Source organism: Macrobrachium nipponense, chromosome 7 (genome assembly GCF_015104395.2).
Source record: "Macrobrachium nipponense isolate FS-2020 chromosome 7, ASM1510439v2, whole genome shotgun sequence".
Classification (NCBI taxonomy): domain Eukaryota; kingdom Metazoa; phylum Arthropoda; class Malacostraca; order Decapoda; family Palaemonidae; genus Macrobrachium; species Macrobrachium nipponense.
Window position 1 is genome coordinate 99,879,142 of NC_061109.1, and position 12,713 is coordinate 99,891,854.

General features: G+C 37.9%; 1 protein-coding gene across 6 annotated transcripts in view; it reads left to right on the forward strand.

Moving 5' to 3' along the window:
* The first annotated feature begins 7,086 nt into the window (after window positions 1-7,086).
* The window catches only part of LOC135217452 (uncharacterized), a 7,770-nt gene continuing 2,143 nt past the window's right edge, over window positions 7,087-12,713 (forward strand). The window contains exons 1-4 of one of the 6 annotated variants that reach the window (XR_010315135.1): window positions 7,087-7,190; window positions 9,463-9,642; window positions 12,109-12,157; window positions 12,331-12,416. Coding sequence is in view for 2 of the 6 variants with exons in the window: in XM_064253324.1 (XP_064109394.1) it covers window positions 9,464-9,544; window positions 12,109-12,157; window positions 12,331-12,416 (216 nt within the window). In the remaining 4 variants the exon portion in view is untranslated. The other 5 variants (XM_064253324.1, XR_010315134.1, XM_064253325.1 and 2 more) reach the window with 5 other exon arrangements.

Sequence of the window (12,713 nt, forward strand, 5' to 3'; positions counted from 1 at the left end):
TATACACATATACTCGTGTATATATATAACCCACACAATTATCATTATAAATAAATATATATTATTTGTATCTATAAATATTCAGGAGCTTGATCAAATAAACCCTGCTACAACAACCTAATTTGCATGCTGACATCAAAATAACAACCTATATTAGACAGCATAAATAGGCAATACAAACAAAACACGAAAAATTCTCCATTAGCCTTCCAAGACACGAAAATTTTTATTAGGTTCTCAATCATTATTAATCAGGCAGCTGTTTCACAAGACAAACTTCTTCAGTGTCTTTAAAGTATAAATTTCATGTAGTGTCCTGGTAGAGTACTAAGAAGATTTCACCAGAGCACATCTACCAATGATTAATCTAGACTTATCAGAAAGTCGTTCAATAGAATAATAATTGATAACAATGATCAGCATGACGAGAGCGATAGGATTCCTCGAATACCTAATCACGAAATTCTTAGAAATGTACTTCAAAGATCGACAAGCTCAGTTCAAGACAAAATATATCTATAAAAAATGCGGTGAGATCATGGACTTTGTAAGAGAATACACTCTCACACACTGGTACACCTCTATCCGAAATGCTCCCGCCAGCCTCTGACACCGGCATCAATCTAAGTTTTACCATTTCCACCTACCGGCTGCAGCTGTTCAAAATCATCACAGGTCATTTCCCTTCTGATGCAATTCCACGTGGAGCTAAAGTTCTACTAAAACCACGCATCATTTTCAGTGAGAAAATGGTCTAACTAAGACTGAAATAGAATGAGAGAGCTGAAAGGCAGTCCGTGGCCTGGCCCGGGTTACAACGACAAAATCGAGTTAATATCAACAGCTGCGACGGAAGGAGGTATCTTACAATTGAAAGATGTAAGAGTGAACCGTTTTATATACATATAAGTGCGAGGAGTCTGTGGGAAAACGTGTTAGGGATGCATAGTTGAATGTGCAACTAGGGGTACGAGGCACAAACTAAATATATACAGTTTATTTTCAGTAGAAGTTCGATGTACTTAGGAATTCATGAGAATAGAATAGGATAAAGGACTTAGGATAAAGACCAAACGCTGGGGCCTATGAGGTCCTTCAGCGCTGAAACGGACATTGACAGTAATAAGGTTTGAAAGGTGTGACAGGAAGAAAGCCTCGCAGATGTACAGTAAGTCAATTGTCAGAAGATGGCAGAAAGAGAAGATGAACGGAGGTACAGCAAAAGGAATGAAAGAAGTTGCAGCTAGGGGCCGGAGGGACGCTACAAGGAACCTTAGCAATGACTGCAGCGCAACGCGTGAGGTGCACTGACAGCACTACCCACCACGGTTGTTACTTCGTATATTGGAGAAAGGAACGACACATTGAATTACAACTATCAACCTTAGGCTGCAGTCAAAGGTAGTTCCAATATCGTCTGCTTGTTGAGAGAAATCATCCACTTATATCAGTTACATTGAAGAAGTGTAAAAAGGCGCCAGTGTAAAAACAGTTACAAACTCAAAATTGACAATATCATAAAAATATAGAAATAAATAAATAAATATAGAAATAGATCAGATCTTCATCTCCGTTCGTTGACATTCTTTACGATAGTTTTACACACGTATATGCATAATATGCTATATATATATATATATATATATATATATATATATATATATATCTATATATATATATATATGATAAAAGGAGCTCATAAAAACGCCAAAATATAGAGAAAATACTATATTTCAGAATCTGCTGTCTCCCTCTTCAGGTACATGAATGAGAAAATTACAGAAAAGGAGGTATTTATACCAAGAGATCCATCCACAGGTAAGCCAATTTAGATCACTCCTGCTGATAATCCTCCTTTAATCCTTTTAAGTGTTGGTTGAATCAAAACTTTACCGACAACATCTGAATCCCATACGCCCTTTGAGAAGTTCATTACCTGTCCCTGTTCAATCAAGGCCAATTCGATCATCTGACTCTTGTACCGGCAGTTGCTGCTATAAATTATGTGACAAATTCCGGTTTATTCTGCAGTTATGTTCATTTATATGGTTGAAAATAGCTGAGTTCTGTTGTCCATACCTAACTGACCGTTTGTGTTGTATTAATCTCTGGGGAAGTGATTTTCCTGTAAATCCGATGTAAGATTGGTCACAGTCCAGGCATGGAATTTCATAAATGCCTGTGTCCTTGGGGGATGTCTTTTCTTGGACGTTAATCAGGGATTTGACTAAGGTGTTTGGGTAAGTAAATGAAAAAGTGTTAGACTTTCCAAGGGTCTGGGTCTTCGTCTTAATCTCAGAAAATCTAACCCTTTTGCATTTACTTTCCCAAACACCTTAGCCAAATCCCAGGTTAACATCCAACAAAAGACATCCCCCAAGGACACTGGCGTTTACAAAATCCCATGCCTGAACTGTGACCAATCTTACATATGATTACAGGAAAATAACTTCTCCAGAGATTAATACAACATAAACAGTCAGTTAGGTACCGTATGGACAACAGAACTCAGCTAGTTTTAATCATATAAATGAACATAACTACAGAATAAACCGGAATTTGTCACATATAATTTATAGCAGCAACTGCCGGTACAAGAGTCAGATGATCGAATCGACCTTGATTAAACAGAGACAGGTACTGAACTTCTCAAAGGGCGCATGGGATTCAGATGTCGTCGGTAAAGTTTCCATTCAACAAACTTAAGAGTATTAAAGGAAGATTATCAGTGTGAGTGGCCTAAATTGGCTTACCTGTGGATGGATCTCTTGGTATAAAGACCACCTTTTCTGTAACTTTTCTGATTCATCTACCTGAAAGAGAGACAGCAATCTCTGAAATATAGTATTTTCTCTCTATATTTTGGCATTTTTATTGGTTCCTTTTATTAGATGGATTTCTGTTGTAACCGAACATTTTTACCAGTCATATCCAAAGTCCAAAGAGTCATCGCAGGTTCCACACAGCTACGACGCAAAAGTCACCTAGGCTAATGACATGCACACCAATCATATACTAGTATTCTTAAGGATACTCTTACATCCACGCAGTTGTATGCAGCATCTAATCCCAACGGTGATCAAAGCACAAAATGAAAATTGACGGACTTCAGTAAAGAAATTTGTAAGAAAATTCTAAAGTGGAATAATAAGCATACTCAGATAATGCACACAATCAAGACGCAGTTACTCTCCAACAAAGAATTCTTATCGCTGGATGACTTCGGTTCTTGAGTGGAGGGGGGTGGGGAATAACGAGCGATAAGAGCTTTCTGTAAACGACTCGTATGAAACAGAGCTCCCGTTATCTAAGGTGTGTGGGCGTGTTACAAGGGTCATGCAATGAATGACACCACCTTGGTGAGGTTATGACAGTATGTGTTAATGTATGTTCATGTAAAGTTTATGATGAATTTCTAATTAATAGTATACCATCCCGGTTGGGCTGAGTTGAACTCTTCCAAGCCTCTCATTTGGTACACAAAGGTTTGTAGAAGTGATGGCTCAGGCCAACTTCCACTCCACTCTTCTTATCAACAAAGGTTGTCGGAAGAGTGCTTATACGAGAGAGAGAGAGAGAGAGAGAAACGCTACGATACCGAGTAATTGTATTCACTGTGTTAAGAAATGTGATCATTATTTAAAAAGTTAAAACAATATCCTTTCAAGTAAAGGAACTACAACTTACTGTATTCAACAAGCGAGTGAATAGATAAAGAGGCAGATGAATCTTGTCATGCCTTGACAGTTCAAGCAACATCTACCTAACGAACCTGACCACAAAAAAAGAAGCTATAAAATTAACATCCTCATCCACAACAGTGAGCCTATTTCATCACCGTTCAGAAACCTTCAGCTAAGGAATCTGCCTTGGTGGGTCCTCAGGCCAAACGAACTCGGATGGCAACTTGAGGAAGCCCAATGAGATAAACGTCAGGACTCCAATATCTACGCCGAACAGTTATGGCTGGTTTATATTCTTGCCAGAGTAACGGATACTAACAAAATTGAAGGGAGGTCTACACGGTCGAGCTGTTATATTTCGACCAAAGTGCAAACTGGCGCCCGGGTGAACTAACCTAACCTAACCTTGGGGAATGGCAAACAAAAACCGGGGCTGGTGCACACAGAAAGGAATACTGTATATGAAAACACACTGCACTTTATTACGTAGAGATCTTTCGAGACAAAGTTTGACGTAGTCTCCTATTCCTCTACAAGGCTTTCACAAGGTGGAAAAATAAGGGCCTCCTGTAATAAGATTTCCAGACAATTTGTTGCTATCTCAGAACCAACAATAAACGCATCGGCATCTGTAAAGTTGCCTTTAGTACAAAGTACAAAATGCAAAGCAAAAGTGGGAATATTCATACGGCACTTCAAAACAAGAAAAGCCGAACACTTGATTATGCTTTATAAAACGTATGTACGTACTCCACTTGAATATTGCAATAAGATATGGTACCCTCACTACCAAAAGGAGATTGCACAAATAGAGAGTGTACAAGGGTCCTTTACAGCTAGAATAGAAGAGGTTAAGGATCTTGACTACTTGGAAAGACTGCAATTTTTAAAACTATATAGTCTAGAAAAGAGAAAAGAACGCTACATTATAATACAGGCATGGAAACAGATAGAAGGAATTGCCGAAAACATCATGGAGCTAAAAATATCAGGAAGAGCAAGCAGAGGTAGATTAATAGTGCTCAAAATTATAGCAGGAAAACTAAGGAAAGCACACAAGAAATTAATCCACCACACGCAGCATCGACAATGCAGCGTCTATTCAATGCGTTGCCAGCTCATCTGAGGAGCATATCAGGAGTGAGCGTAGATGTGTTTAAGAATAAGCTCGACAAATTTTTAAGCTGCATCCGAGACCATCCAAGATTGGAAGAGGCAAATATACCGGAAGATGCATTAGCAATTCTCTGGAGGACATTAGAGGTGCCTCACACTGAGGGACCTGGGGAAACCCGAACGAGCTGTAAGGTCTGTAAGGTAAGGTGATGTCGATTATTTAGCATTTCTGTAGGCATGATTTAAGGTTCTTTGAAGCGTCCCTTCAGCCTTTAACTAAACCCCTTTCATCCTTTTTACTGTACAGCCCTCCATATTCGCTCTCTTCCGTCTTACTTTCCACCTTCTCCTAACAATTGTTTCATATGCAACTGCGAGGTTTTCCTCCTGCTGCACCTTTGAAACCCCTCTACTCTCGATTTCCCTTTCATCGCTGAATGACCTCATAGGTCCAAGCAATTGGCCTTTGGCCAAAATTCCATATTCAGTCCAATCCATTCCCGAAAGCCTCAGGATATGTTAAACGTCAATACAGAGGTCACCAAAAGAATTTTGTTTTATCACAACACATGAGAAGGTCAGTTTGACTGCCATTTTCTCTGATAACCTTAATGACCGTAAACGACATGTTTTTCACAGGACAGCCACCTAACCAACAAGCTTATTACTGCACACTTAGTTCCAGGTGTTATACCTTTCGTTGAAATGTGAAGACCGAGTCTGTATCCAAAACATTCCTTACATTGCACCGGAGCAAATCCAGTCACTTAATCGAAAACACAATCTTTCTTCCGCTACCCAGGATTAAAGCTTACTTAAAATTTACGGGCCATCTATTAGTTATACTACTATAATCTAAAAACTATGTACCATGACAGTACGCGATCTCTATAAATCGTTCTCTTCCATGTATATGCATGACAAGAAAAACAGAGCATAAACTTGTGCATCCCATCTGTGTCTACCTAGGGGTTTATTTTGACAGATATATGACGTTTGAAACGCATATAGATGAAATTTATAAGAAAGTTATCGGTACTTTAATTTATTTAAATAGAGTAAAAGACTCATTTGATTCTTCCACGCGTAAAATAGTTGTTCAGTCGCTGGCTATGAGTATAATCAACTACTGTTTAAGAATCTGGGGAGTAACTGGCTCTACACAAATGAAAAGGGTTCAAAAACTTCAAAACTTTGCCGCCCGAGTGGCTGTTGGTACTGTAAAAAAACACGACCACATATCCCCTTACCTCAAAAAATTAGGTTAAAGATAAAAGACAAACATATCATAGATGTCTGTAATTTGGTATTCAAAACAATACGTAAAATAACTCCTGAATGGTTATATGATTTTCCAACAGTACACGCAGTTAATGGGGTTTCTACTCGACAGCAGGAAAATCTGTATGCAGAAAGGGCGAAAACAAAGATAGGCTCCCGCCAGTTTAGTATTCGAGGCCCAGCATTATACAATAAAGTACCAGGCACAATTAAACAAAAATCCTCTCTCGCTGCTTTTAATGTACACTTAAAGAAACTAATTTTAAATGGTTCCGATTAGTGTAAGTTTTACTGAACGTTATGCTTAATTGTCATATTAAAAGTGCTCTTGAAGGCACTATTGTACTTTTATAGATAGTGGAATTAGTTTTAGATAATACTTATGGATAAGATGGCATTTATTTACAAATTAAGATTTCCTTAGTCCTTATAATCTAGTATGCTTATTTGATTACTCTGTGTTATTTTAAAACTAATTGTACATGACTTGTTTTTAACACAACTTATGTGGTCTAGGACAATGTATTTTAATATTCAAGAAGAGTAATTTTTACTCACTATATTTTAAGTAAATGCTTTTTAATTTTATGATATTCTTTTATTACTAAAGAATTTTTTAAATTACAAAGTTTTAGCCGATTTGTTGATTCCTAAAACAACTTTTGTATGTCTAAAATAACAAATATTTTAACTATTTGTAAGATGATTTTACTAATTGTAGCTTTATATTTTTATGAATACCCAATGTAAATATTGGAAATAAAGAATTATTATTATCATTATTATTATTATAGAGCTGGAAGAATGACAAAGAGAGGCCCTCTACAAAAGTCATTTAAAAAATACATTCCTATAACGAAACTTCTTCACTAGACGTCGAAAGGTTCATCCAGAGACCCCTCTTCAGCGACAATTTCCTGTGTGGGGAGGGAGGTAATCTCTAAACTTCTTATCAGTGCCATAACATTTTCGCTGATAAGTTGTTATCTTCAGTTCTTAGAATTAATTTTTGATATAAGTTTGTGCAAGGGATGAACTGTCACATTTTACTACTCCTGCAGCACCAAGAGGGAGTAGAACTGATTTGCCGCAGGACACAAGCAGGCTCAGGTATTGTCTACTATTCTACTGTGAAGTTACCTTACGGAACACCAGTAATAATATCAATAACTGCTGCACTACTATTATAATAATAGCATGCAAATATTCATTACACAAACAACAGCAGATACATACTATTGCTAACAACCGCATGATCCAACGTTGGGCATAACACGAAGATATCTAAACTTTCTAAAGGCTGCATAAAATCCGTGAATGAAAGTGAAGTGCTGCAGAATATTGTAATTTTTCAAATTAACAAAACAAAAGAGAGTTGAAAAAACAGACTAATCCTTTCTTGTATAATTCTGCACGAGAGAAATACAAAACCTTGGTTACAGTTACATTCAGAAGTTCTACTTTTAAGCGACACATAAATAAAAAAAAAAGTAAAAAACACGGAGTATCCCTCTCATTAAGTGTTAAGGTTCACGGCGATTTCCCTTTAAACTTTTGTTGGTGAAATGAAGCAGAAGAGTTAATCAATTCTTTGTCGGTTGCTGACAAATATCTCAAGTCTTGAAAGTCTGTTGATGCAGGACCCCCATTTCCCAACTCTGGGCTCGCAACCCGAAATTACTTCACCAGATATTCTGGTCGCAAGCAGAAATTAGGTCACCAAATATTCTGGGGTCGCAACCTCAAAATTAGATAACGAAATATTCTAGGGTTGCAACCTGAAATTAGGTCACCAAATATTCTGGAGTCGTAATCCAAAATTAGATAACGAAATATTCTGTGGTTGCAACCCAAAATTAGATGACCAAATATTCTAGGGTTGCAACCCGAAATTAGTTCACCAAATATTCTTAAGTCACAATTCAAAATTAGACAACCAGAAATTCTGGGGTTTGAAACCAATAATTAGGTCACAATATATTCTGGAGTCACAACCCAAAACTAGACAACCACATATTCTGAGGTCGCAACCCAAAATTAAGTCACAAATATTCTGGAGAAGCAATCCGAAATTAGGTCACCAGATATTCTGCGGTTGCAACCTGAAATTAGGTCACCAAATCTTCTGGAGTCATATCCCTATGTGAAAATGCCAAATACTCTGGAGTCACAACCAGAAATTAGGTCACCAAATATTCAGGTGTCGCAACACAAAATTAGGTCACCAAATATTCTTGGATCACAACTTGGAATTTGGCCACCAGATAGATATTCTGCCGTCACAAACTGAAATTAAGTCACCAAATATTCTGGGTCGCAACCCGAAATTAGATAACCAAATATTCTGGGGTCACAACCCAAAATTAGGTCACCAGATATTCTGGGGTCGTAACACAAAATTGGGTCACCAGATAGTTTGGCGCTGCAACATGAAATCAAGTCGCCGAATGCTATGTGGTCGCAACCTGAAATTAGTTCACCAAAATATTCTGGGGTCACAATCCAAAATTGGACCACCAAATATTCTGGGGTCACTACCCAAAATTAGGTCACCAAATATTTTGGTGTCATAACCCGAAATGAGTACGTCATATATTGTGGGGTTGCAACCTAAAGATAACCAAATATTCTAGGGTTACAACCTGAAATTAGGCGACCAATTAATCTGGGGTTCCTAGTTTCATAATAAAAGACAACATATAAAATCAAGAAATCTAATAAGAAGGTATTCAAATCATACATAAATGTTCTGTCGCTCTTATCAAAGCATTGCAACAAAAACAGCAAAATTAATTTTATATCATGGGAAGAAAACCACTCTTCAACATACTGTAATTACAAATACGCCTTTAAAGAACTTGGTAGATCTAGGGTACCTATCCGCGGCGGCCCAGACTATGGCAATTGCGGTTTTTCTATGCAGTCTTACCTACTGAACAAGAATTTTAAGTAATATTTATTCGGACGACTATAATTAACCCCCAGAGGCCAGTACTAAACACGGCGAAATACATTGGACGCCCCAATCCTTAGTGGCTGTCATATTTTCGGTTACGTTTCTTGCAGGGTAATTCTAAAGAATAGTTCTGCACGAACTGCAAGGAACGTAACAGCGGATACGACATCCACTAGGGATTGGGGCGTCCAATGTATTTCGCCGTGTTTAGTACTGGCCTCTGAGGGTTAATTATAGTCGCCCGAATAAATATTACTTTAAATTCTTGTTCAGTAAGTAAAATAACATAGGAAAATTTCAATTGCCATAGTCTAGGCCACCGCGGATTGCTTCTGTAGAAATACCAAGAACTTTTTACACTGAAACAACTAGCGAGTGTAAATCCTGTTTAACCTTTTTTTTTTTTTTTTTTTTTTTTTTTTGCAGGATGCCGACTCTTGTTGTAGATAAGTGTTGCTGTGGATGCAGCCTGAAGCAAGGAAGTATAATCATTGGATGGCTATCGTTTGTGAGTGGAGGAGGCAGATGAATTTAATGACAAGTTCTTTCCGTACTGTAAATGTCTTATGTGATACAGAGGTCTGGCATCAAGGTGTGTGTGCTTACGTACGTGCATCTGTGAATGGATCTAAGAGGGGTCAAAGTGTATGAGAAATATCTCATTTTTACTTCCATCTCAGTGCAATGAAATTCACCTTCTAAAAGACCGTCAACTTTTTATGATAATTTGGTGCATCATTTAAAAGAGAAGCAATCGATCTCATTCTCTTACTTTATCTTTCTTTTTCATCCTGGCCAACTACAGTCGACTCAACCCCCGCCCCCCAACGTATTCAAACGTTTAGGTCACCAAAAGGACAAAGGCTTGAAAGGGACACACCAGGATCTCGTGATGAAGTGTGGCCACTAGTGCCAATGTTGTCATGGCACACCTTTTAAGTGGAAGAGTTTTTTTTTCTCTCTCTCTCTCTCTCGCCTAATAATACGGCGAACTAAAATTACTTTTTTAGCCTACATTTCCACTTTAGCATGTTCCTTTGTAACAAGTAATTTTCTAATAGCAATTTACCGCTGAAGCCTGAATTTTGTTATCGTAATACTCTTAGTTCTCCTTGGCTACTAACCATTTTCTATTTAAGTCTCCCCATACGGTCAGTAGAGTAACTAGTTCAATAGTTTCATCTGTGCCTGACTGTCACCACTGATTTGCGCTTCGTGAAAAGATGGTCCCGATTCTGTGAAGTATTTAATTACAAGCATCTGATTTTCATATGGTGTACTTGAAAGTGCATTTCGAAAATGTATATCAATTGCCGTTTTTTAATACGCACCGAGAGCTTTCTTTGTTTCTCCTGGGACTTGACCGAGGTAAGGGAGGGTGCAATGTTCGTTTTCCCTTCATTCCATTCTTGGCAAATTGGCAATTTCAAAAACACCTTTTCTTAAACCCTCGGGGAAAGTCCGAGGCGGAAAATCTGTGAACAATGTTCAGTTCTTTTGATAAATTTATCATTTTATTTAGTTGATTAATCTATAATCCTCTTGGTATATAGGTCTAATCAATTTTCCCACATGATGGAAGAAGCCTCGTTCAATCTGCACTCCTTTGTATTAGTCATCTTGAACTCCAGTTGTGTCACGTTCACCTGTCAACTGGCCTTTCTTTGTCTTGTTTGTTCACGTTTTTTATTTGCTCACGTTTTCCCGTTGTGTCCTTTGTTCGGCCTACTTGGGCATTCTATGTTAGTTCTTAGCAGTCCTTTTGACCCCTCGAGAGCTTTTTTAACATTCCGAACGGCTGTTTGTGTTCTTCTGGCTGGTTTAGATTTCCAATGGCTGTTTATTTAGTTCTTCGCATGCCTATGGTTACTTGCTGTTTTATTCCATTTTGGTTACCTTGGTTTTGGTTTTCATTGACTGGTCTAAGTCACTGAAACCAATTTAACACTATTGAAAACATCATCTCCAAGGAAATCAGATACAGAGTCCCAGAAATCCTCACTCGAAACAGAGACATAAGGCATTGACAGTGTCTTTCCTTGTTCTTAAAACGGCCAAGATGCTGCATCCATCACACAGAATCATTACTTTAGTGTCAAAGCAACTAACAAGTGCGGCACAAACACTGGGTTTGACTTCGCACTCTTACCTGAAATTTATGAGGACAGCATTCAAGCACGTTCAGTGTTCATACTCCCTCAGAGAGGAGCCTGCTGCCTTCATGCGTGACAGGGGTCAGAACCTATTCATAATCCAAAAAGGTAAAAGATGTAAGGCGAAAATTTTATTAAATTCTTTTGTGATGGCATCTTGCTATGACAACAATTGTCAGTTTTGGAATTGTATACAGTGAGAATATCAAAGTTGTCAAGTTAAACTGATTCAAGAACTTTCACTTATATCTAAATTTAATAAACCAACTTATCTATACTGTTGCCATCTCTGGGGACTTAAGTGGCCATCTACGAAATATTAAATAATTTCAGTTCTGAAATCAGCTAGATGACTCTTCATAACTCCCAAAACAAAGTCTATATAATTATGTTCTCAAACAAAAAGGCGAAGAGTGTCTTTAGCTCCTTTACCTCGACTTTTGCACATCATCCTCACCCCTCCTTCTCCTTACTTTCTGATGGGAACTCCTCCTTCATGATTTTAAGTAACACGTCAGTTACCTGTAAAAAGAAAAAGTATGACACTGTTATCAATCTTAACTGATGAAAAATAATTTAAAAGGCGCTATGAGAGTATTTTACAAAACAGTTACTACAAGCGAAAGCTACTTGTTTTTAAAGTGTGGAATATCTTCGACATAGCTTTCCCCTGTTACCGTCTTAAGCGTGACTCATCGAAGGGGATTGGTCTCCAAGCACCCATGAATTGCATCTAAGTAAGTAGATCTTAATTTTACCAGACAACTGAGCTGATTAACAGCTCTCCTAAGGCTGGCCAGAAGGATTATGAATTGCTTAGCTTACTTTAAACCTCATAAACCGAGAAGATTCCTGGTGTTTCGGAGGCTATAAAATCAGGCCCACGAGTGAATTTACTACAATCTATCTTTCTTTCCAGGTAGGTTCAATAGCAGACGCAATTATATGTTTACTGGCAGCCACCTACAGTAAGTAAAGTGAATAATATGATGAGGGATAAATGGAAACACTCCATAGACGTAGAAATACATACAACAGTTGATGAATGTTTGCAAATGTGTCATAAAAGGCTTGTTGCATTAGGATGGAATTTTATGAAAAATACAATTACTCAAATTGCTTCATTACTCCACTTCTACAGTTGAATATCCCGGATACTGGGCATCTTTCGCGGGATCCCTACTGGGGGTCGTCTTGGCTGTTGTGCTGATTAACGGAGCTAAAGAGGTAAATTTGCCGATCATTTTAAAAATAAATCATGTTCATTAACCAAGAAAAAGCAACACATCTCAAATGAAGTCGACAGTTACGCACTTTCATTTGGGCTCGAATGGATTTTGTCAACACAATGTAGTTTTCATATATATATATATTTTTTTTTTACTTTCAAAACCCAGCTCTAGGTTGGGTGGCTACAGAGATAAAGTAACTTGGAGGCAGTCACATAAACATTCTCAACAGCAGCTTGTCGGTCACTCCCTTCCACCAAACAAAAAACCTTGACGGTTTCCTGATGATTTGCCA